The 26,649-nt window shown below is 39.3% G+C and overlaps 1 protein-coding gene across 1 annotated transcript in view; it reads left to right on the top strand.

The window, feature by feature from the left end:
- The first annotated feature begins 6,116 nt into the window (after window positions 1–6,116).
- SLC36A4 (solute carrier family 36 member 4) overlaps window positions 6,117–26,649 on the top strand; it is a 94,776-nt gene continuing 74,243 nt past the window's right edge. Inside the window, exons 1-6 of the mRNA XM_027895418.1 lie at window positions 6,117–6,195; window positions 14,250–14,373; window positions 15,140–15,230; window positions 16,212–16,300; window positions 17,599–17,694; window positions 19,200–19,284. Of these exons, the coding sequence (XP_027751219.1) occupies window positions 6,168–6,195; window positions 14,250–14,373; window positions 15,140–15,230; window positions 16,212–16,300; window positions 17,599–17,694; window positions 19,200–19,284 (513 nt within the window). The 5' untranslated portion in view covers window positions 6,117–6,167. The remainder of the gene's footprint in view (window positions 6,196–14,249; window positions 14,374–15,139; window positions 15,231–16,211; window positions 16,301–17,598; window positions 17,695–19,199; window positions 19,285–26,649) is intronic.

Genomic DNA, 26,649 nt, shown 5'->3' with positions numbered 1-26,649 from the left:
AGTGGCTGACCTGAGTTTCTAAGATAAATGCCAAATGGTACACTTTTTAGTTTTCACAGAACATTAAACAAAGCTAAGAGCAGATGAAAAAGAGCTGGATTACCATGCTCACTGAATAAATCAGTAGCACTGCAGGTACTTGTACACACAGTACAGTGTAAATTTCAGAGTTGCAAATTTCAGAGTAAGAAACTGATGCTGGGAAAACCTACAGATGTCTTTACTCCAGTGCTCAATTGTCTGAATGATCATAGATATCCTAACATATTTTCTAACATCCAGTACATTCTGTATTTTTCCAGGAGTTGGTTTTTTTTTTTTAAATTGGATTTGATTCTACCTCTGAAGTAAATGGAAATTATCTATGCAGCTATTTTTTAATTCCTATAATTAACATTTCCTGCAGCTTTAAAAAGTGTTTTGAGTTTTATCTTTTAATCACTAACTGGCTATGGTTTTATACAGTGTCCTACAATTACTTTTACTTCAGGAAGGTAAATCAGGCAGATAATCCTCCTCCCCTTCACACTCCTCTTTGAACACTACTTCACAGGAGGGCTGTAAAAGCCTTGGTGGAAGGAGAATCCTAGCAAGATGCATGAAAGGAGTCCCCACAGTGCATGCTGCGATGTGGATTTTCAGTTGTTCTGAGCTGTAGTTCTCTGGAGCTTTTTCATAAATTAGAGCAGACTTGGGAAGTAATTTTTTGTTCATGGGCTGTACTGGTTCCCAAAGGTGATGTGAATCATAGGAGTGGGAGGGTGGCTGACAGCTGCCTTAGGGCTCTGCTGGTGGGCCATGGCTTTTTGTGATATTACAGCCATGGGCATCAAAGGTGACCTGGGCTGATGTATTATACGTAGCTGTGAAAAACTCTGAATGGTAGAATTCCCTTTTAAAACAGGAGAGGTTTGTCTTAGACTACCACAATTCCTTTCCCTTGTTCTGTCATCTATTTTCAGTTATTTTGTGTATACTAAATTCCCTGGAGGCATTGCATGGGGACATGTGGGCTGTTTGAAGGTGCAAAGCCTGCTGGAATAGTGTTGGGGGACTGTGGAAATGGAGCAAGACAGACTTTGTGCATTCTTGTCCACAGTGCTTTTTGGGAGCTGACGTGAAGAGGACTGTCCCCTAACAGACCCAGGACACAACCTTGGAGAAATCTGGTTAGAGGTCCAGAATGGGGCCACAAGTAAGACCTTCCTGATCCTTTCATTACTGAATACTCCAGTACAAGGCACAACTCACCATACATTGGAGTTGACAGCGTCTCTGGTCATGTGCAGAACTACAGACATCTACTTAATTTCACAAGCATCCAGATAGGTTCTTGCAGGTACTTAAAGGAGTATTGTATTTGTAGAACACCCTCAGAATTCAAGCACTGGTTTTCAGATTGTAGAAGTCATGAAGTTAGCAGGATTATATGGAAAAGTGTTGTAAATTTGAAGCACTGCCCAAAATATTCCTATGTTCTCCATTAGTGCAACTTGATAAGTTTATCATGCAGTGCATCTGTTTTTTACTTAAATATTAATGATAAATGAGATAAGAGCTGACAAAGATTCACAAGTGTCTTAACATTTGCAATACTTTCCCAAGTGATCTACTTATTGAAGGGATGCTGTGCTTTGATTTGGAACTGTACTATAAGAAAGTTGACACTGGCAGCCCACCAAATTAAACAACAAAAGCAAACTTTGATGTTGGCAATGCTTGATGGATAAGTCCCAGCACATACCGATCTATATGCAAATAAAGATCTTTTATTTTCATTAAGGGACAGAAAAAATATTCTGCTTTACTAACATGATAATGATTCATGTTGGTAAAAATCCTGGCAGCTTTGTCAAATGCTTCTGATACTTGAACTGTGCTGATAGTTTCTATTTGAAGTATGAACTACCACCAGCATTTTTGACACTGCAGCATCTTCTGTACTCATTCTTCATCAAAGCTTAGAGAGTGCCAACACACACTAGACTTAACATTTTGTTACTAAACAGCTGTTTTTTTTACAGATTCCAGTGGGGACCATCTAACATTTCTGTGTTTGTCACAGTTGTAGCAATCAAACTTATGAAAAGCAGTTCTGGAGTTTGAAGTGTATTTGTTGAACACAATGGGCCTTTTATGCTGATCCCATGATGTTGAGTGATAAATTAACAGGAGATACTGCTTTTTAGTACCTAGATGAGCAATATGCTATCCAGCATCTAATGAAATGTGGATGCCATATTCATATTCAAGGTGATTTCAAATTGTGCTCTTAGAAATAAACCAGTGGTATAAATCTTAGAGGAATGCCAATAATTTGCCAATCAGACAGAATTATAGAGGCAGATGAATGTCAACATAATTGAGGCCTACCAATGGCTCATTAAAACACCATGCAAAGTAATCACATTGCAAAGTAGTACCCGAGTAAAAGTTAAAATACAAACTGTTATAAAAAGGAAGACTGAAAAACACTCAGATGTAGGCAGAGGGGTTTTTAATGGCTTTGTATGGCTGCAGGTCTGATGCCCTTATGTGCAACTGAACACAGGAGACCTAGAAATTGCAGAGGAAGAGGAGAGGAATTATGAAAAGCATGAAATGACATCCCTGGGAGGGGAGATTAAATAGACTAGGACTCTTCAGCCTGGAAAAGACTTAGGAGACTATGACAGTGATCTGTCAAGAATGACTTAGAGAAGATAAATGGAATAATTATTTTTATTTTACAAAACTAGAGGTTATCAAATGCATACCAGGTAAAATGCTCAAATGGTACAATTTTTTTTTTTTACAATAAGTGAAGTGTGGGACTCACTGCCACTGGATGGTCTGGAAGCCAAATAAAAAGCATTGCCAAAAAAAAAAAAAAAAAAAGAAAGAAATGAGCAGCTCCCAAACTAAAGCTAGCTGTCATTTGTGTGGAGGGATTGTATATTGAAACAGTAATTCTGCAAATTTAGTGTGTTCCTGGTTTTTTCCCTTTAAAAAAGTGAGGAAGTAGATCTAGCAGAGCGTCTATTCTAATAAGGAGGGTTTAGGTAGACAAAAAAAAATTCACAAAAATGGCCCTTAAAGATTTCAGGGTTAGCTTTTAATTAAAAAGATTAAAAATGGAAGAAGCTGTGTACTGTACTTCATCTGGCCTTGTTCTGAATCAAAAGAAAGAACATGAGTTGAATCCATGATTTCTAAGAGGCAAGCTGTATATGCTATTCAGAATACGAAGCCTACGGCAAACAGGCATTTGGTGTCTGCAACATTCACATCATGAAGTGATTTTGCATTGATGGATGGATGTCTAGAATTTAACCAGATGTTTTCAGTAAAGCAAAACCTTCTATTCTTACCAAAGAAGAAAAAAAATGCATATTACAGAATCATTAATCTCTATCACATTATAGAATCTCCGATGTTTTTTGAATAATACTTGATCACCACTGGTTACTCACATACTAGATATAATTTTTGGAGTGTGTTAGAAAAATATATCTAAACACATAAAACCCCTTCTTCTGGAGGAAGGAATTTTGATGCTAATAATGGCAAAGAGTAGAAACAAATAGCTTCCCTTTGAATCGGATGTGAAACAAAGATGTATCAAGTCCTTAATGTCTCTTCAGTGTCTATGTGGGATTTACTGGGAGCCAAGTCCTAAGATGCAATGACAAGGTAGAAGGAATGAACAATCTTAACTGAATACAAAATTTTGAATACAAATTTTGAATATACACTAGCAATCTTATACATTTTCCTGAACAGAGTCTGGCATTGCTAGAAACAATGCAGAATACAGAATATGCATGAATGCAAAGAAAATACATACACACTGCATAAAGGCCTGACACAAGCATTGTAATTAGTGAGTAAGTTCCTTAAATCAATAACCTGCACTAAAAGACTGCCTATTGAGAAGCTTTTTCCAAAATAAATTTGAGGAAACCACATAATAGCTCACTCACGTGGCTCATTTTTTAAATGAAAGTCTGGAGGAGTATTGTATCCCGAATAAACTTGAATTTGACAATTGAAAACAAATGTTTTCCCCATTGGAATTTCTTCCTTGTAGATAAACTAATTAATGATGTTTGTTTGAAGATGACCGAAGTTTCTGAAAAGTTTCAACGATTCTTGCATTTCTCCTGTGTAGAAAAAATATCCAAATTATTTTATCATACATTCTCATTGCAAAAAAAAAAAAACAAAAACAAAAAAACACCAAAAAAACCCTCTGTTTTAAGAAACCAACAGTGGGAAAGTTTATTACTTAAGTCAAATCAGTCACAGATATGGGCAGAATATTGATAGCTTTGATGGAGAAATACTGATACATTATTCTAGGAGGAACTAGCATGAAAGACAGGTTAAAGGGTGGGTGTCAGGTTAGTGCAAGTTCAGCCTCCAAATATTTGGAAGTCATAATAGACTAAGCCTGCTAGGAGAAGGTTCTATCAAAAGGTGATCCTTGTAGGCTAGACAGTACATCTTCAGTTGAAAATCCTTCAGAGCACTGTGTCTTTCATTAAGATAGGACATCATTCCCCCTTCCAACAGCTCTGCAGTAGGGTCTTTAAACCGTGAAATAAGTGTATGGAATTGTACAAGCTTTTGTTTTACAAATCTAAAGTGTTTAATATCGGAGGAAAGATATTAATTCTTACTCAGAGAGTAAGAATTCTGAGTATCACTGCAGTGACCTGGAGCTCTGACTGTAGCATTTATTACAGACTATGATTGAAATCTATTTTAGCATCTTGATATATTTGATTTCCAAAGATTAAAAAAAAATTAAGGAATTACAAGAAATACTGCTTTCTTTTATTATGGATAAAAACATTTACTTATGAGCAGAGGATTTCTAAATCCATAGTGCTTTGAAGTGCTTCACTATCTGCATTTCCTTGATGTTTATTTTGCTTATTGGTGAAACTGTTAAGAAATATTCTTGTCTACAAGAGTGTGCGGAGGAGATGCTGCATTCCTGTGGAATCCACAAAAAGTGGAACATGAGTTTCAGAGAGTGAGTAATTTGATATGAAACAATTAGTTAGAGATAACACTTTATATTATCCATCATTAACTACGATTCTCACAAATATCCATTTGTGTCTGGAGACACAAACCACCCCTACAAAGACAGTCTGAGACAGCTGAGGCTGTTCATCCTGGAGAAGAGGAGGTGGCATGGAGACCTCATAGCAACCTTCCAGTATCTGAAAGGGGCCTACAGGGAGGCTGGAGAGGGACTCTTCATCAGGAACTGTGGTGACAGGCCAAGGAGTAATGGGTACAAATTAAAAGGTTAGAATTAAAAGAAGAAATTCTTTGCTGTGAAGGTGAGGAGGCACTGGAACACATTGCTCAGGGAGGTTTTGTGTGCCCTGTTTAAGGGCAGGTTGGATAAGGCCTCGAGCAACCTGGTCTAGCGGGAGGTGTCCCTGCACATGGCAGTGGGGTTGGAACCGGATTATCTTTAAGGTCTGTTTCAACCCCTTAGCATTCTACGACTCTATGAGCCATTTCTTGTTCCACATTGGGAAAATAATTTCAACTACTGAAGGTGATTGACTTTCAGGAGGTCAAACTGCAAATCACAGGCAAGCTGAGCTGTCGAGCTCTGCTGCACTCTTTGTTCCCACCCCTGATTTCAGTCTCTGCTGGTTAATTATGGCTCTGTGCTTGCCGTGCCCTCTCCGAAGCCGCTCCCCACAAGCCCTGCCAAGGGCGGCAGATGCGGGCAGCGTTTTATGGGGCCATCACACCTGGAACCGCAGCAGAGCCAAGGAGCAACACTAAGGATGCTAACGATATCAAAGTTCAAGGAGTGTCTGGACAGCGTTCTTAAGTCATAGGGGTTACTTCTTGGTAGTCCTGCAAGGAGCAGGGAGTTGCACTTGATGATCCTTATGCGTCCCTTACAAACTGAGATGCTGTGTATTTCTATAGGCACGTGCTGAAGCGGGCACCGAGCCGCGGCTCCAGTGCCGGCCCAGGGCACCGAGAGCGGACACAACCCCCGCTGGTAACCAGCCCCTCCCGGAACCGGCCCCGCCACCCCCGGCAGGCCCCGCCTGCCCGCAGCTCTCCGTGGTTCGCTTCCGCGGGGCGCATGCGTCGCGCCGGCCGGCTCCACATCGGCGGAAGGGCAACCGTACCCCGGCGGGGCGATGGCCGGCGCGGGCAGGGACGAGCTGGGTGAGGCGAGCCGAGCCGTGCGGCCCGGCGGCGGCGGCGGGAGCGGCCGAGGGACGGCGGGATGGCGGCTGGCTGCGGGGCGGGAGGGAGGGGGCGTGAGCGCCGAGAGTGGCCGACCGGCTCCCACCCCTCTCTGCTGCAGGCGGGATGGTTCGGCCCACGGGGGATGCGCTGCGGCAGTCGGCGCACCGAGGCGGGCGGGATGAACCATCCCACCTGGGGGAGGGGTGCGGGCTGTGCTGCTGCTTCCCCGCGGCACCGGGGCTGGCGGGGCGGTGGTGACGGCTGAGCCCCCGGAGCCGGAGCGGCGGCACCTGAGGCCGGGAGGGCTGAGGGCAGCGGAGCTGGGGGTCTGCAGGGGTCGCTCCCGGAGGGCGTCAGTCGCACCTGGCTGGCGCTCGGTTTCTTTGGGAAGTAACGGCCTCCATAGAAGTACATGAAAACACGTTCTCTTCCATCTGCGATGAAGGATTGCGGGGTTGCTTTAAATCTGGGTGTGGGAGGGTACTTCGATGTTCATCTCTTAGTTTTTCTGTCCGCAGATATCCGAGATGGACGTAGCAGGTGTAGCTTTAAAGTGTAGCTGGGGCTGGACTGGGCTGGCTGAAAATCTCAAAGCTGTGTCCACAGAATTGCAGAATAGGTGAGGTTGGAAAGGACCACAGTAGGTCTTGGGGTCCAACCTGCCTGCTCAGGTAGGGTCATGCGAGAGCACATGAAACAGGATTGCGTCCAGGTGAAATATTATGAAATATCTTCAGTAAGGAGACTCAGCAAGCTCTCTGGGCAACGTGCTCCAGTGCTTGGCCACCCGCACGGTGAAGAAGTTCTTCCTTATGTTCAGGTGGAACTTCGTGTGCATCAGTTTCTGCCTGTAACCTCTTCCCCTGTTGCTTCCCCTTAGAAGCAGAATTTTTTTATGAGATTAACTGTTTAAAAATGCAGATCAACTCCTGCTAAGAATTCTGAAGATTTTTACAAGGTTTTGTACTATTGAATATTTAATAAAGCAAAAGTCATCCCAGTGTACCTTCACTTGAGTGTGTGTTAATCGAAGAAATGTGTGGCTTGGTCTAGACAGGATAGTGGATTATTTAAGACTAGCGTCTTTCCAAATAAATGATACATTGTGGGTTGGGGTTAAAGTGTGTAATAACTATAGAGACCTGTGCTTGTGTACACTTGGTTTATTAACTCAGGTGTCCCATTTTATGAGCCTCCTGGATTTGACAGTTATGATGCAAAAGCAAACAGTTCTTCCTGCTTATTGAAGGGCATTACTGAGTTTCAACATTTGCTTAGAAATAATGATTCTCATGATTAATAAATTCTACCATGAGGCTGTATAAATCTACTTTATTAAGTTACAGTATGTAATGGAGAGAAATAAATGACACAAGATATATTTTCCAAAGAAAAATAAAGAGGGATTTAAATTACAGCATGAAGCATTAAGTTCTTGACAAGCAAACACAACAAAAGCTAATGCTAACTTTTACTATTCCGGAAAATATAATTATTAGTATTTAACAGGAATTTTTAAACTAGATGAGTTTTTCTTTTTCATTTTCAAACTATAAAATATGCTTTAGTTTGAGGGGTTTGTGATTATTTTTATGTCTCATATTCAATAAGAGTTGCTGTAGTGGAAGATAAAAAGGGAGCTGGCTTGTCTATGGTGTATTGGGGTTATCTATTATTTCCTCCTTTAAGTAGGGAAATTTACACGTTTATGCCTCTGGACCCATGTAGCCCTGGCACCACCATCCACAGTCACTTTGCGTTGCTCCATAATATCTTTGAAGGTTGTGGAAGCATGTGACTGAGTAATGTGGAAGATCATGTGTCCTTCATGGATAGTGCTGGACTATACATTTATATATCTTCTGGAGAAACGCTGGGAAGGTTATTTGTAGGCTAAAGCTTGGGCAGTGGAGAAACAGGTACTCCTTTCTGTGCTTGAGATAGTAACTGGATGTTGCTCTGAAAATTACTAGGGGCAGTGGTTTTTTTGTAACTAAATTTATCTTGAGAGCCCAGGTTCTGAATGCTCAATTAAAAAGCTTCTCCACGGCGTTGAGACAATAAATGGATCATCTGTGAACTGCAGCAGTTGCTGGGAACACTGAGCCTCTCTGGTTGTCACAGACGAGGTTGCTGCAGGATATAAGCGTGTTTTCTGTGTTACACTGAAGTCTCCTTGACTGTGTTTGCTATTCACAGACTCAGTCGCTAACCTTGTCCCGTAAGAGCAGCTGACCTTTGTTGGTGACACAAGCTCTGAGTATGCCTTCTGGATCATGAATATGGCTTTCTATAGCCTGTGGGAAAATATTAGCATAAAACCATGTTTTAGGCTAGTGCAAAGGTGACATGGTTCTGATTTTTATTCAGCAGTCAAACCAGCTGCTTGTTAACTTGAATCTTTATCCCAGTTATGGAGGCCCTGGGTTACCCTCTATTTATTAAACAGATTTCACACGACTGTGAATCTTGTGCAGTGTTTCTGGCCCTGTGGGCATGTTCTTGTGTAGAAGCTGACCGAGCAGTGAAGTCTCTATGAGACGTCCTTTGCCTACTGCTTTTTGCTGAGCACTCAATATACATGTGAAGTGTTGCTCCACCAAGGTCTGTGTGTTCCTTCTCCTGTACATGAGTAAAACCAGCTGATGTAAGCAATGGTGGGCTATATTCTACCCCCCCGAATCTTTTTGTGCTTGTGTATCAAATCCAGTTTATTGTTTGCTGACACTGACTTCAAAAACCTGAAGGGAAGAACAACTAAGGTAACAAAAACCAGATCATATGGTTAAATTGGATTTGTAAAAGGGGTTTTAGATATGACTTTGGCTGGGGCATGATCTTCTCCAGAGGAACCATAGAAGATTGTACTTGGCTTTGTTTTTAATATCTCCTCAACCCTTAACTTCTTATGCAGCCCTGGCAAACTTTCATCCTTTTGTCACTGTTTTTCTATAAAATGAAAATGATGATCAGTTTTATCACTTGTGGTTCTGCATTGTTCAGTTAAATTTGGAAGTGTTAATTGCTTGAGCAGTATAGAAAAATTAGGTAAAGTTCTGCTGGCAGATTCTAGGGGGTAGAAAAGTACTTGAAGATTCAAATCTGGAAATACTGCTCGTAACAATTTAAACACTATAGATTTAATCTCACTGTGTAACTGGTGGCTGATTAGTGACTGAAATGCGTCAGAGGTCTTTGAGGATACAGTGTTGACATTTATGCACAATTATAGTGTGAGGTGTAGCTGTAATAAGTAAGTAAATTTATCTCTCCTGTGGTTTAAGGAATCAATTTAAACACTGCAGAGGTAACTCTGGGAGAAGTTGAAATTCACTCTTTGTTGCCTTGCTTGATAGTAGCAGTACTTACAGAGCTTTTTGGCACCCTGCTCGCATGGGTGTTCAAAGAAGAAAGCAGAAACAATAACAGATATTTTAACAACTGTTAAAGCCAATCAGAAGACAGCATTTGATCTGAAAAGATTTTTGTGGTGGAACAAGGAGAAAAGAAATTCATATCAGCTGATTGAAAGACAGCGCTGAAAATTGGCTGGTTCTTCAGCTAAGTAAAAACAAAAGGGTGTGTACAAGTGAATTTCCTCATTCTTAGTTGAACTGAGTAATGATAATGCAGAATTTTCAGTGGCTGAGCACTGGATTGGATCATTCATAGTGTGTTTGGATGCCATCAGGACAGCTTGGAGGAGCATGGACCTAAGGTTGGCTGAGGTATGCTCTGCACCAGGTGCTTTGTGAGAGCAGGCAGACAACTTCATCTTTGATGCAAGTATGACATGTATATGCTGTTCTTGTAGCTGGAGTTTGAGATCTGATTTAAACTGCACGTACTGGACCTTTGTAGAAAGAAATCAAAGTAAATGTGGGTATTCTGTACCAATTCTTTGGGGCTGTGGACTTTCTAGAATAATTCATTTCAGGCAAGGATCAAGTATTCAAAGCACCTGTTCTTTGACTTTGTGAGCTCAAGCTTTCTTGCTTGGTATGCTCTGGACTACAAATTTGGATCCATTAAATTTGGATGTAACACAAACCTGTATGTCACTGTGAGTATGGACTGTGCAGTGGGACACAGCCACAGTATTCCTTCCAGCAGTGGAGATCTCATCAAATGAAAATCCAAGCTTAGCAAGTCACATGACCCAAACCTCGTATTATGTCTAAGGACCTTTACTCTTAATGGATTCACATATTTTAGGCCAAAACTATACACCAGTCATGGGATGAAGGAGGAATGATAAGGAGAAGAGGCAATTCAAAAGTATTTTTATGGCTAGAATAGCTACTAGATAGCATTGTTAGCATTATTTACATAATGCAGTATTTCAGAGGAATCTGTAGTAAGTACAGTTATCACAATGTGAGTTGGTGCTGATTGCTGTTTCCTGTGTTTTAAAACTTCTAATAGAATTTATTCTCAAATGTGTTATTACATTAGAACAGGATCAGCAAATTGCCAACCTTAGTGTACAAATTGGAAACGGATATTCTGAGGTCCAGTTTAAGCAATTTCTGAGAACATGGGCAAATAGTTGAGAGTAGGTTAGGTGATTATCAGAGCTGAGATAGTGATGACAATAACCCTCAGATGACTAGACAGCTTTAAGCATGGGCAGATGACTTTGCAGAAAAAAAAAAAAAGCTTGTCTTAGAAAAATTCTTACTATTTAAAAGATGAGGGAAATGCTTCTAAATACATTCTTAAATAGGAACCTTAGTTCCAATGACAGCGTGCTGTCATTGTTTAGCATTACAAAGAGCATCCTACAAAATGTGATGGAGACAAAACTGGAAACTATTTTTATTATTATTTCTTTTATATGTAGTTGAATCTCATGTCATCACAGACTTTGCATGCTTGTAGTTTAGCTTTTAGAAAAGACTTCAGATTCTAAGTTTAGAATCAATATTTTAAAGAATGAAAATGAGCCTAATCAATTGCCCACTATGTGAAACTTCCAGCTCCCTTTGACCCCTGAGGGGAAAAACTTTTTCTTCAGAACCAGAGTGTGCAGGTCTTTGTGAACATCAAATGAGCCCAGCAGGGACTCAGAGCTGAGAGAGGATGATCGTGGCATCCTCAAGAACTATTGAGCACAATGCTGTGGGAACAGAGGGAAGGAACTTTGCTGATCCTTCTTTTGATCAATTCATAGACTATATGCCATGTAGTGAAACATGTTTAAGTCTGTCTTGACTTCTATAATTAGAATATCACTGAATATAAATTTGCTCTACAGTGTACTTACTGGTTGAGTCTCTGACCTCTGATTTTTTCTCTTGACTGGTCATCTTTGCCTCTGTCAAGTGCTTTCATTACTGACCTTCAACTTTACTGACATGAAATTCAGATGACCCTTTGGTGTTTTCAGGAGAGTTTAAGTTCTGCCTTTAATTTTAACAACTTGGATAAGCTGCCTTGTGCTTTGTAGGATTTTTATACTTGTTCTGCAGTTTTTCTTCAGGAATTCTTCTTGCTTAGCATTGGCTTCAGTGCCCTGCTGGTGGGTTAGACATCTTTAAGATTTCATAAAAACTGTAATGATTTGTTGAATGGCTGTGGTGAGTTGGCCCTGGCTGGATGCTGGATGTCCAGCAAAGCCACTGTATCACTCCTCAGCTGGACTGGGGAGAGAAAATATAACAAAAGGCTTATGGGTTGAGATAAGGACAGGGATAGATCACTCACCGATTACTTCATGGGCAAAACAGACTTGACTTGGGGAAATTAATTAAATTTCTTATCAGTCAAATCAGATAGGGTAATGAAAAATAAGAATAAATAGAAAAAAACCCTTTTCCCCACCCCTCTCTTCTTCCCAGGTTCAACTTTACTCATGGTTTCTCTACTTCCTTCCATCCAGCAGTACAGGGAGATGGGGAATGGGGGCTGTGATCTGTTCATCACACATTATCTCTCCTGCTCCTTTCTGCTTAGGGGGAACACTCCTCACACTTGTCCCCTGCTCCAGTGGGGGTCCCTTCCCATGGGAGACAGTCTTCCACAAACCTCTCCAGTGTGGATCTCCCATGGGGTCACAAGTTCTACCAGCAAACTTGCTCCAGCATGGGCTCCTCTTTCCAAAAAGCCACAGGTCCTACCATGAGCTTGCTCCAGCACAGGCTTCCCTTGAGGTCAGAGCCTTCTTTGGGCGTCCACCCCCTCCACTGTGGGGTCCTTCAGGGGCTGCAGGGGGATCTCTGCATCCCCACTGATGTCCCTGGGCTGCAGGGTAACAGATGAACACAGCTGTGTCACCATGGTCTGCACCACAGGCTGCAGGGTAATCTCTGCTCCAGTGTCTGGAACATCTCCTCCCCCTCCTTCTGCACTGATCTGGATCTGCAGGGTTGCTTCTCACACATATTCTCACTCCTTTCTCCAGCTGTTGTTGCTCAGCGGTGTTTTCCCCTTCTTAATTGTTATTCCAGAGGTGCTGCCACTGTCACTGTTGGGCTTTGTCTTGGCCATGGCAGGTCCATCTTGGAACTGGCTGGCATTGGCTCTATTGACATCCAGCAACTTCCCACAGAAGCCAAAACCTGCTACACAAACCCAATACAATGACTACTTTTCAGTACATTCTATATTTCCTGTCTGGTTTTGTGCATGCATCTTGTTTTAATTAATTCAGGGGTAATTTTTATCAGATTGACCATAATGACTCCCCAAAATAAAACTTGTATTTGGCATGTTCATATGCTTTTATGTACTTTAAAGATGTCAGTTGCCTGTACCTTCTTTTAAATGTGTCTGCAGTCTCATAGGTGTTGCAGATTGCACAGGTATTCTGTTAGGATCCACGTTTTTCTTACATCATAAATAAGCTTAATATAGTTAAGATATTTAGTGTTCATTCAATTTATGAAATATTTTTGCTTGCTGAATAGTGAAGCATGTTTTAATGCAGCTAATGAATTTCATGGTATTCTTCAGTGTTTTCAGAGTTCTGTAAGCTATGTGGTAATTCAGTGTGCTCTTGCATACTTAGAATTCATTAAGGTTGGAAAACACCTCTGAGATCATGGAGTCCATCTGTTACCCTAGCACGACTGTGTTACTACTAAACCATATCCCTTAGTACCACATCCACGTGTCTTTTAAATATCTTCAGGGATGGTGATTCCACTCCTTTCTTGGACAGCCCCTTCTAACACCTGACAATGCTTTTCAGAGAAATATCCAGTAATGTTTAAATTACAGGAATTCCTCTTTTTTTGGTGGAAGTTATGAAAGATGAGACTTATTTAATGTAGTTTATGAATGGATACTGTGGTAGGCAAGCATAGGGTAAATGATGTTTTTGTTCTTGGCAGGATTTGCTTTACTTAACTGTAGTAATTCAAAAATGGTTATAATTTGCTCAACATTAAACTGGCATAAGCTGTTAGTTTTGCCTGAAAGGCAATTTTGTTCACTGCTGACTGCTTACTGTTGCTCGGTGGTGTTACTTAGCTGGAAATTTATGTGAGTTTAAAAGGTTCATGAAATTGCAGCTTTCAAAGCATGGAGCCTGATTCCTTTATTTTGGTTCTTTCTCCATTGAATGGAAACATCTTCTGCAGTACTTGTCTTACCTATCCATTTTAGGATGGGATGACTCTGGGGTGTGCCATTGCTCACCCCTGGTAAGCGTAGACTAAATGCCTAGTTTTGCAGTAGCTAACAGTGGGTAAGATAAATCTCAGTCTTTTGTAACAACAGGTGACTTTTCTGCTTTGCTTTTTGTTGTATTAGCTTGCAAAAAGATCTAAACCGTTGACATTTTCATGAAAAAATTGGTTTTCTTAATGAAAAACTGTGATGTTTGGCCATAATAATGATAATAATGAGATGGTGTACCACTTTAAAGAGAGAGAATATTCCATGCAGACTTGCTGTATGTATCTGCTTAAATCAACTTTATGGTTAGGAACACATGTAAACCTCATGGCATGGAAAGTTTGAGTCACGTTTTACGTCTGAACTCTTAAGTTTGTTTCTAATGCTAATGTATTAACTCTGTTGTACAGGCATGGAAGTAATGAAACCTTTAATTGATGAAGAAGACTCAGATGGCGTCTCAGAAGAAGAGCATGAAAATAATTTCCTGCCAGTTAAGACACATTACCAGCTTGGTAATGAAGAAGGCATTACGTATGTATTACTCTGAAGTATCAGCTTGTTTAAATTTGTTGCCTCTGTCTCATTTCTTATGAGCAGTTTACTGAACTGTGTAGGGGTTTTCTTGTACCTGCAGAACAGTTTTGTGGTTTTGTGGTTATACATCAGGACTTTCCATAGTTCTGCCAAAAAGCAGCCCATTTTGAGTAGGTTCTCTGTTCCCTGGAAGCTAGGAATGTACTAGCCATAAAATATTCCAAGGTGCCTATGTGTAAAGTGATTGGATTACTCAAAATCCAAGCACTGTTTAAACAAGATTTTGAGAAGACTCTGGAGATAATCTGTTTGTGAACATTTAATTAGAAAAGCTTGCAAAGGTTTGGTTTTTGATTTTCTTGTTTAATTTGTATAAAGCTTTGGCTGTCAGACTTGTGATTTGCAGCTCGTAATTGTTTTGAAGGTTATTGATTCTAAAATAGTGATAAAATAGCGATAAAACTTGGTAAGTTTGTCTCTGAGGCAAAAGAATAATAGAATTGCACAGAAAATAACATTTCACAAGCTGGAGTAAAGAACTGAAGATCAGACTTGTATGTTCTATTTGAGGGTGCTCACATATAAAGATGAATAAGAACATTTTTTTGAATGTGCTGCACATACTTTAAAATAGCTAGACCACCACAGACTGGGGGTTGAAGCTCAAAATTTATCACTTTATTATTAAATGACAGAGGATGTGGTTTTACTTTTGCCCCCTGCCCCATCTCAGTGTACTTCTAATGTGATGTTTTATCCTCAGGTTTATACAAACACTTACTCACCTCCTCAAGGGAAACATTGGAACTGGGCTTCTTGGTCTTCCACTTGCAATAAAAAATGCTGGCATTGTGGTAAGAATTCAATTATTTTTTCATAGACTAGGAGAAATATCTAGAATGATTTACAGATACAGGTCCTGAAAAACTAAAATCCCTATACTTTTTATTTGTTACTGCAATCTTAGTAGAGTTGTGTTGATTTTTCTCTTTAGTCTGGTGAAATTAGTACTGAAGATTAAGATTTTTATTTTTTTTAAAAAAGTTACTACTTCATCCTGAAGTTTTTTGCTGTCGAAAAACAAACTTAGTCAGAAAAAATAAATATTTGGACTTACTCAGACTCCTATGGTCTCGTGGGAATTGTTACTATGTGGTTGTCTTTGTATACGCTTCTCTAGAGGCAGATTGTATGTCCTAGGATGCATCATCAGCTTGTTAAATCAATCTAGTGTTTCTGCAGAAACAGGCTATAGCACAAGTTGTTTATACTAGGTAATAAACAATGCATTTCCTAGGGTAGGGTAAATTTAATCAAGTGAAATTTTCACCTTACAAGTAAATAATCCTGTAATTCTATGGTACAGGATGTTCCGTTTAAGAGTGAAAGTTACATGTGAAAAGCAGATTCCTTCTGTGAAAATTTCTGGTCAAACTGCCACTCTGAAACAAATTATTTAATTTGATAATTAACTATAGTTTGTAACTTTTGCTGTCATTGCCAGTTTAAAGCAGATCAAACCACTGTTTTGAATTGGACACTATATGCACTCTTCTCTCTTGACAAACTCTTTTTGGCAAATGAAGCAGTTAGAGGAGTTTGTGCCTGTTTGGTACTTATTGCCATCTCTCAAGCAGTGAACTTAAAGTAAGGGATGCCGTGAAACATCACCAGAACTCCCCACTCTGGGAGAGGGAAAAAATGCAGTTGCACAAAATTATTCTTTTTGCTACAATGTGAATTTTTTTCATGTAGAGATTTTTCCCCAGAATATTTTCATGAGAAATTCTGTATATTTCCTGTGTCCTCCCTTCTTTTTTTTTTTTCCATACCAGGTTGGACCAATCAGCCTTGTGTTCATAGGAGTTATATCGGTTCACTGTATGCACATCTTGGTACGTTGCAGCCACTGTCTATGTCAGAGGTAAATGTGGAACTACTTGTTCAGTTGCTGAGTTTCAGTATTTTTTTTTCTTAATTCCTCTTTTCTGTTTGTGATTTTTGGCCTACAGAATGTCCTGATGCTGTAGCAGTTCCTTCTGTCAGTTTAGAATCTTCTACTTGTTGGAAACAACACTCAAATTCGTAGTGTGTACCTATAAATGATAGGTGTGCTTTGTGCAACTCATTGAAAAAAAAAAATTTTCTCTGGTCATACACGAAATGAAATTGGTTTAATGTGTTTCCCAGTACTCTGTTCTCTGCTAGCAAATAATAGGATCTTTCTCATTGCAGTTTTAATTGCTTATCTTCAGTCCATTAATCCTTCTTTATATTCATAGCTTTCTTCATGGCTTCTGAATCTTCATAGCTTTGAAAAGTGTATAATTTATAAATAGCCACTTTATAAGTACTTTATAGGAATGAAAGATAAACTAAGAAATGCTGTTAATGTCTTCCATGGTTATATGTGAGTTCTGTCTCTTTGAATTGTGACAACTTGATTCTTTGAATTTGTAGTGGTGAAGGAATGTGTTAAAATGAGCTAGTGAGCAGATAAACAATAAATACTCCTCCAAGTGAGGTGTACAATACTGGGGGGAAGCAGTTATTCAGATTGATAGAGCTATTCAGACTATTTTGATTAGTAGTGACTTTTATTAAACATTTTTATCTTACTGTGAGGTGTTAAAGGGAAGCAGTGAGAGGGTCTCATGTTTGAAAAGTGCAGTAAAAGTTTTAAACTGAATAGAATTGCAAAACTATTCATGCTCCCCTAGCTGGAAAATCTCTTACCAGATTAATATGACATTGTACTGTGAATGGACCCTGTCATTCCTGAATTCTTCACTTCTTCCACCGTAGTTCTGAATGATCATTGAAGATGATCACTGAAATAAGATCATTGAATCAGCTGTGACTGCTTTGTGCAGGAAGAGTTTTTGAAACCTGTTAAAGTTCTTTGTGACTTTTAGATTTGAGATCAATTTCTTAAGCTCATAATATAAGTATCTGATTTTGGATTAATTTATAAAAAAACCTTATTCTGTAAGGAACTTATTTAGTACTGTTGAACTTGGAGAAGCAACATTCTGTTTAACGTGCTTGTTAAGTGCCAAATAATAGCCCTTCCTGGGGTAAAGAAGCCCGAGCCATACCTCTGTAATCCAGCAGCAGCAGAATGTTGCCACAGGTGATAACTTGTTATGGGAAACCAACAGCATTTTCAAGGTAGGGCGCAGTTTTTAGTAACTCCAATCTTTCTTTGTTTTTTGATTTCAGGATGAAAAAGTCCTCACTGGGGTACAGTGATACAGTGAGTTATGCCATGGAATTGGGGCCCCTTGCTGCTCTTCAGAAACGAGCTTCTTGGGGCAGGTAAGTTTGAATTAGAATTTAATTGAATAAATTCATTATTAAAAATTAATGGTTACATTTGGAATGATAGGATAATTTCCTTTTACTAAGATGTTGCCTTCCTTAAGAATGCTTTCATGCAGTGTCATTTGTTATTTCCTGCTGCCAGCTAGTAGTGGTGACATGGGAGGATGTCTATCTCTTTTAGGCATTTCAATTTTCAGGTCTACAAGAGCTGTGAGGAAAAAGAATTCTGTTTAGTAATATAGGAAGAGATGTGTTATAACCAGAAATGCATTCTGTATTGTCTAATATAGTGAAGTAGTTTAAGTTTTCATTCTCTTTTACCAGCATTCTCTGATCAGTTTACTCTTTTTGCAGATTGACACTGTAGATGTTAATTACATTAATGCATTTATTCAGAAAGGAAGCAAATAATTGCTTTGCTTCCTGTTTAAATATAATATAGAAATAATTGATAAAATATGTACTACTTTTGCAATAATGACATGAAGATATTAATAGCTTGTTTTCTCTGTTAAATACTGTATCCCTCTTTTAAAAAAGACCGTTATATTTTTATTTGCCATTTGTTGCGGTAGAACTGTTTGTGGAGTTTGTGGTATGACTGCACAGTAGTGAAATTGTGAATAGTGGAAGAGACGTGTTGCTCAACAATAATTTAAAGTGGTTTTTACCTCACTTGTGGAAGAATTGGTTTTGTTCCTGTTATTTTCAAGGATGCAGCATCTTGCATCAGGGGTTTTGGCTATTACTTTGTTTCAAGTAAGAAAAAGTTGAGCTAGTTCTTTTAAGATATTTTGTGATGACTTCCTAAGAATGAAGTAGAGCTCAATTAGAGGGAAAATTGTTTTGTGCTGATATATAATGACAATTCTCTATTGCACCTAAGACTTACAAGCCACAAATGGCAATTGGATCTCCAAAGAAACTGCAGCAAATTTGTTTTCTGGGGCAGATCTCTGCTGTATGCTTGACTCTAGCAGAGCTTCATTACAGAATGTCTTCAGACCACCATTGTGTATTGCTTTTTTTCCAAAACAATCTGAACCCTAGTTTAGTATTTTTTCAGTAATATTACAATGTCTGAATGTGCATTTGGATACACTGACATAGACCTGCCTGGTAAGATGTGAAAGTTTTATCCTGAGTTGATACAACTTTTATGTCTTAGATTGCATATGAGACATTTAATCTCTGGACCTGGTGGAAAACTACTGTGTTGGGGGCTAAATGGTGAATCAAATATGTATGTCTGTTGTTAACATTTGTACCACGTTTTTTTTTTTTTTTGAGAAACTGTGATGCCTACTTATTGCTACCTTAAAAACCACACACATACAAAACCCACCCTGTTTTGCCATAAAAGGAGCATATATTGCAGTACTTGTGATATTATTGTGGCATTTGATTGCTGTAAAAAGGAGCAATAATTGCATATTAGGTAGCAATGGGTTAATTCTTTGGATCTCAAGTATAATGTATGTTTGTTTTTTCTTCCTCAGGTGTATTGTGGACTTTTTCTTAGTGATAACACAGCTGGGATTTTGTGGCGTTTATGTTGTGTTCTTGGCAGAAAATGTGAAACAAGTGAGTAATGTTGCCATATGGAAGCAGTTATGGGTTTAGATTAATTTTTCCTTGCTTTTATTTCCTGTCCCTATAAAGCTTTAGGTAAATAGGAGCAATGTGCAAGGTGAACGGAATCCAGATCTTGTGAAAGTGTTTATTGCCTTCTGACTTGCTTGTTGAATTTTAAACTTAATTGCGGACATGATAGAAAATAAGGATAGAACTGGGCTAGGAGCTGGTTGTCCCTCATTTTTTTTTTCCCTAGGCCTTCTGCTGACACTCTTTTCCCCCCAGCTTCCTGGGCATATTTTACCCTTTTTATGTCACTGGAATATTTCTTTTGTTCTTGTTTAGTCACTTCCCTTCACAGAATGCACTGTATCTAAACTGATCCTGATTTTTGTTCCTGAAAACGCCTGACATTGAAATTTCTGCTGCCTCCTCAGTAGTCAGTTCCAATGCTTTCTTATCTGTTAGACAGCTGCTTCTTTGTAGAAGCTTAAAATTTCTTATCAATGCTGCAAGTCCTTTATTTCATGTTCTAGCTCAAAGTAATTTATTCTTTTCGATTTGTGGATGCTGTTTATATCTTTGCATATTATTACCCTGTCTCCCCTCTAATATCTAACAGAGGGGAGAATCATTGAATCTAGTAACTATTCTTGCTTTTCTGTGAATGCTTTGCAGTTGGTCACGTAGTTTTTTTCAAGTTTTATCCCTGAAGTTGGTTAAATCAACTAAAAATTGAAAACGAGTCACCACAACTACAAATAACCTACACACTTCCCCAGCAATCCCAAACCTTTCAGAAGAACCCAGCTATCACTTTTCTTCCCCTCAGCTATCTATCACTGACAAAAGGAAACAAAACCATGCCTATCACTTTCTTGACAGCTGCTGCTGCTTTCATTCACGTGTTTTGTCTCTTGTTTTCCAGTCCTTCTAAGCTCTTTCTCATAGGTGAAGTTTCTTCTGTAGATAGGGTCCCTTGTGTGTGTTGGTCATTCCCCTTTGCACATCAGCAGTTGCAGGCAGAAGTTTGCGTGTCTGAGCAGCTGGTCCAGGGAAGGAAGGAAGGTCAGACAGTATAGGTTGGATGCTCAAACACAGGCACACTGAGCTTGTGATGATGCTCTCTCCTCCACATGCTTTTTAAGATGCCAGGACTCTACCAATATACTCTGCTATGTTTCCTGCTCATGAGATTATGGTTAGTCACTTGACATAAAACTAATGAGGATGAATCTGGGCCTGTGTCTGTACAAGCACTGGTGAGGACGCATCTTGAGTGCTGGGTCTCTCACTTCAGGAAAGACATTGAGGTGCTGGAGCTTATCTAGAGAAGGGCTATGGAGCTGGTGAAGGGTCTGGAGCACAAGTCTGATGAGGTGCAACTGAGGGAGATGGAGGTGTTTAGTCTGGAGAAAAGGAGGCTGAGGGTGAATCTTATCACTCTGTACAACTACCTGGAATAAACAGTTAGTACATAGAAGATAGTATGGCTTTTGTTCATTCCCTTGGACATAGGTATTTATATTGTGTTTAAAAAGTGTTCCAAGTTCTATGGATGAAGATTCTGTTGAGATGAGGTGAATTTGTCTGTTTGGAAGCTTGAATACTCTGTAATTTGTGTCTTTGGAGAAAAAAAAAATCCAGCCTTTTAAACTACAGTTCTACTGTCAGAATCTATCTCAATACCTAAAAATCCTCTCTGATGTCCTTTTCCTGGCCTTCTGAAGTGAGATTTTTATTGCATTTTTTGCAGTGTAAGTTCAAATTAAGCCTTTCCTATCAAAATATGTGTCTTATTAAACAGTTGTCGCATATGTGTTGTGACCTTAAGCAGAAGATGAGACTGAACACTTGCTAACCTTGGGTTTTGTAGATTTGGAAAAAACCCCCTGAAACCTTTTTCAGGAAACTTGTTGCTGTTTTACTGAGGAAGAGTTGAAAGCTCTTACAGAACAACATGTGCAGCCGAAGCAGTAGCTGCAGAGATCCATAACATGGACACTATGAATGGATTAAAGTCATTAGCAATTCAGAAGTTCCACTTCCAAATGTACTTAATTTAGAGAAGTCGGGTTTCTTCCTGGCAACTTTCGATTGCAGAAATCTGTCCCGTAGAGGGCACCAAAGGACACAAATTCCTACAGCCTTCAATCTGTAACGATTTGGGGTAGTGGGAGGATGGGAAAAGTGAACCGACAGAAGGGGTTGGGGGGACAAGAAGGCGAGAACTGAGATAAAGGGAGAACACGGTAAAAATGTTACAAATGGCACTCCTTGACCAATACTTCTGCATTATAATTTGTATGACAGAAAGAGCAGGTTTTGGGATACAGGTCAGGAAACAGTGGTCTTGGTTGAAGAGACTAAGGTAATGGAATTATTTCTTGCTTCTGAAATAGTTCTGGTAAGAAGTGTGTTCATGGATTGAACTGATTTTTTTGCAAACACTAGCTATGCATTAGTTGTTTTCTGAGCAGAAAAGGAACCTGATAACCAGATTTGCACAAGTGTTTGATCTTCCTGGGTACAGCTGGACTTGCTGCATGCTGTGATTGGGCTATGTAAATGAGATATCGGGTGAAGAGAACTGTTTTGGACATCACACCAGCATGTAATTTAATGCCTGAGTTACTTCAGTTATTCAAGTGACTTCAGTGGCTGTGTACTTCCTTTCTAAAACCATAATGGTATTTCCTCATGTAGTTTGGAGAAATGTTTGACACTTCAGATCGTGTTGCTTTGTTTAGGGCAGAGACAGAGGCAGTGTCTGCTGTTCATGGCTCAGCATGACTGCCATATGCAGTGATGTACTAGCAAAGAGCAGTGGGAGATTGAAAGTGATTGTTGTCCAGAACAGGAATCTGAGGTTATATTAATTCTAATATTTAGGAGATGAGGTTAGATAGAAAGTGAGTCATAGTCCATCCTAACACAATCAGCAGTAAACTTGCACTGAGCTAAACAGCATATGAGAAAGTTTAAAACCAAAAAATTCCTCCTGCTGTGTATTTTGTTGCTTTTGGAACACTTTTAAGTGTTATCTTACTAATTTTTAAAAGCAAAATCTAGGAAAACACTTTCAAAGTGATGGTGATGTTAGCCCACACCTGAACAAATCTCATCTTCATGAGAGAGTTCTTTTGCAGCTCTCTACTGTCAACTCTCCCACAGCCTATTGCTCCACTCTGAGAGGGAGATAGTGATCTTTACTTTCTATAAGTTTTACATTTACTTTCCTGCTCAAGTTTGTTCTACCTCTCAGTAACTCTTGCCAGTTTTTTTTTTAGCTCTCCCACAAGATTAAACCTTGCTAGGTCTTATCTGGTGTGCCTCTTCTGAGGCTGAGTGCAAGATCTATCATGTCTCAAAATCCACCTTTGAGGGGTATTTCCTGTGGCCTTGTCTAAACCTGTAAGTGGTACTGCTCTGACTGATGCTGTTAAAGCTGCTCTATTGATACAAAGTTAGTTTAAAGGTATGTACGTCCACAAAAGGGAATAAACTGTCCTCCTGTGCATTTGTATTAGTATAACTGTGCCCATAATATGAGTTACACAGTATATACATGTGTGTGTGTGTATTCATAAAATTCACCTGTGTATAATGGACATAATTAAAACAGTTTGACAGTCAACAGTTGAAACTTTAAAAAGTTTCTTTTTTTTTGGCAAGCAAATTGAAATATTGATTTTGAAATCCTGAGCTTCACATTTTGATATATGCAAGTGCAGAGTAAATTTCAGGAACCTCCTGCTTACCCAAGCCAATACTGCTGTTTTTAGCAGTGTTTCAGTTCACAGTAACCTCTTCATCCAATGGCAAGATGATCGCTAAGATACTCGGTGTGGGATAAGTGTGTGCACTTCCAGCAGTTACTAGGGAGTAAGTGGAACTTAGCTAAGCATTTCATGTGTTCTTTTCTCTATCCCAATCCATAAGGATAGACATTGGTAAACAGGGCTGTTTTAGGTAGGGCTCTGCTTTTCTTTGTTTTTAAATATATTTCTAAAGGCTTACAGCAGAGTAATCCTCAGGGATTGCTCCGATCTCATTAGGGTGAAGGCTATCACAAATAAATAAGGTTTGTTCCATTTGAGTTACAAAATACATTTATACATTGACAGCTGTAACCACACAGAACAAAGATGGGAAGAGAATAAGAAATTACCCTGCTTTATACTGTCAAAATCTGGTTAAAGCAGTGTCGCTGCTGTCCTCTGAAGACAAAAAGAAAAGAGGGAAACTGGGACATATCTGAGAGTGCTGGGAGAAACCTGAAGTCTTTGAAGGACCTTACAGACTGGGGAGGTTCCTGAGAACCATGGAGAGGCAAAGGTTGAGTTTATCTTCATTAAAAGCCAAAAGAATAATTCGGAGAATTACAAGCCAATCAACCTCTTCAATCCTTTTGAAAATCAGGAACTGAGTCTTCTTGGCATACGTTTCTGTGCACGTGAGGGAGAATAAAGTGACTGGAACCTGTCAGCATGGATTTACCAAGGGACTGACCAGCTTGATTGCCTTCTGTAAGAAAAAAAGTCTGAATTTGCACACAATGAGAAATCACTAGATGCTATTTTATAAACCTTTATAGCCAGATTTTTCATGCTGTCTCTGACAATAAATTTGTATCTAAATAAGGTTGTTATGGTCTGGATGGATGAGTGGGCAGACAGACAACTGGCTGGGGGGGGAGAAGCACTGGTTGTGTGGTCAGACTCAGAAGGTAGTGTTCATGATCTTGAGCCAGAAGTGTGGCTTGACAGCAAAGCAAACAAACAGCATTCTGGCTTGTATGAAAACAAGAATTGCTGGTATATATTACAGTTATATACAATTAAAATATTATGTACACATTGAAGGGAATCCAAACACCCCCAAAGGGAAAGGGAAAGGGGAAAAAGGGGCAAAATGGGACAAAACCAGAATAGATATGCACAATCAAACTCAAGAACTAGCAAAATAAAGAATTAGCAAAATGAAATCTCACCACGTCCCTTAGAAAAGCAAGATCAGCAGGCACGGCCAGCACTCTCCAAACCCCTGCGTGGCAGACCAGCGGTCCCTGGAGGTCTCAGCCTCTAGACAAGCGAGACCAACGCAAGGACCCGCTGCTCCTGAACCTCAGCGGAAGAGAAGAGAGAGAACTCTCTAATCTCCATCTTATTTATATCCTGGTTTACATAAAAATCGTATAGAATACTGGGAACATGGCCACTTCCTTGGTTACGAGCTGGTTACCGGGAAGGCCTAGGCTAAAACTATCACGTGTATGACCACACTTACCTAACACAATATGGAGATGTGATTACCCCCTTCATCAGGGTAGCTGATCACAGTAGAGCAGAAACTCAAGTAGAAACTTGAATAGAATTTAATATTGTACATTCCATTTTCCATATTTTGTATTAGCCAGTAAACTCCAGTTGAACATCTAATTGGAATTTGTGATGCTAATAGAAAAAAAGGAAAAATTTCATACTTCAGGCACTTTTTATTAGGGTTTGTGTACACTAAGGGGGTGCCTCTGTCTTAAGAAAAAATTGAAGTGTTTGAGTGATTGGAATTATTTGAGTAGAAGCTGGTTTATACTGTGGTATTTTAAAGATGTATTTTAGAGCCTGAACTGTATCTTGCCTGGTATTTTTTTGTTTGATTTGTTTTTTTTTTTAAGGAATTTTTTTTTTTCTGATAGCTTATCATGCTACAGGTATTTGTATAAGTTGAAGGCATGCTGGGTTAAATATTTATTGTAGAGGAGGTTTTCAATTGGGCTTACGTGCTCAAATCACACTGTGATTCTTAGAAAACTCTTTCACATGTTGGTGTGTGCAGAGCAGCTCTGGCTATCTGCAAATGCATGCAAGCAAGTAAACACACGAGACTTGTTAAAGTAAAAGGCTTGAAGTGCTTGTTCTGTGTTTCTGTTTTAAGTATGGTGGGAAAGCTGTAAGCTTCTACAGAGAACTTTACTTATGTGGCATTAGGGAAGTAATTTGGTTAAGTGTTTGACTTATTGCTTGGCAAAGTAGAGTTATTGTTGCTGCGTGAATTCAATTCTAAATGTAATTAGCACTTCTTTGTAGCTTTCTAAAAATGTTATCTTAATGAAAACTAACACATGTTAAATATCATGCAAGGGCCACTTAAGATCCTTGCATGGTGGAAACCATCATTGTTTCCATAATGTCCAGTGTCTGTTTTCATTTAAAGTGAGATGTCTGGAAAACATGTGGTTGCAGAGTTGTATCTTTTATCTTTCCCTATTTCATAATGGGGAAAAAAGTGTATGATGCTTTTTGTTACAGAGAAAATTATCTTAAGTTCATTCTGTCTTCCTGAGTTTTTGGATTGTTTGAAATAATGGAATTAAGGTGAATTGTGCAAATTTTTTTTTCTGCTAGACTTGTAAAGTCTGAGTTTTGGTGAACTTGCCAGTTTGAATGAATGACTTGGTTTACATACACTCAGTTTTCCATTAGCAACTAACTCCTTATGCCTCATGATAGCCTCATAGCGCCCACAATACCTTGATTACCTGCCATATCACCAGCCAGTCCTCATTTCTCCATTTCACCCTCTTCCTCAAAATAAAAAATTAATAGCCCTGAATTACTCTGACCTATAAAAAGATGTAATTGAGTATTGGTAGTTGTGATGTTTGCTTAGGCATGCTGTGGCTAAATAAAAACTTAACATTTTGATGGTAATACTTGCCCCTTTCATTTACCAGCTTGATGTGTTTGGGTTTTTGAAGCAGGATCTATGATCTTATTATTTCACTGTCACAGACAATAGCTGATATTTTAAAGAACAAACCATACTGAAAGAATGCCCCTAAATTAATCAGTCTTGGGACCATGCCTGTGAACCAAGTACAAGAAGACCTACTACACTTTCACATTGTGTGCTACTGTTAATTTATATCAATATGATGAGTACAGGACTCTCAGCTTTCCCGAGGCTTATGGTTTTTAAAGCTGAATGTTCATAAATAAAAAAGAGTGAAAAAAATTAGTTTGAAATAAATGAAAGGCGGGCACGTTCATATTCTAACATTTTGTATGTATGCTCCTATCATGTGTGTGGGGAAGGCATAAGATTATAAGGCACTGAACTTGGGTGCACGAGCAGTTTGTCATCTAACCCCCTTACTCTCCTTAGGAAGATTCAAACTCTTAAGATTAAGGCCCAGGTTTGTCTTCTTGCTTTCAGTTTACCAAACTCTCCCTTTCTGAAAGGAATCCGGTCAAAACTGTGCATGTGGATTTCCTCTTTAGTCTGTGGTTGGATAATGATGCTTTGAAGTCCTGATTTCATCATTTGCCTTAAGGATGAAATGCTTGCTAGAAGTTCCTTGTCTTCCCCTCT

The sequence above is a fragment of the Empidonax traillii genome, unplaced genomic scaffold, assembly GCF_003031625.1.
Source record: "Empidonax traillii isolate 1590-97213 ecotype Southwest subspecies unplaced genomic scaffold, ASM303162v1 scaffold460:size473327, whole genome shotgun sequence".
Lineage (NCBI taxonomy): Eukaryota > Metazoa > Chordata > Aves > Passeriformes > Tyrannidae > Empidonax > Empidonax traillii.
The sequence above is the reverse complement of the archived record's forward strand: the minus strand, read 5'-3'. Positions and strand labels throughout refer to the sequence as shown.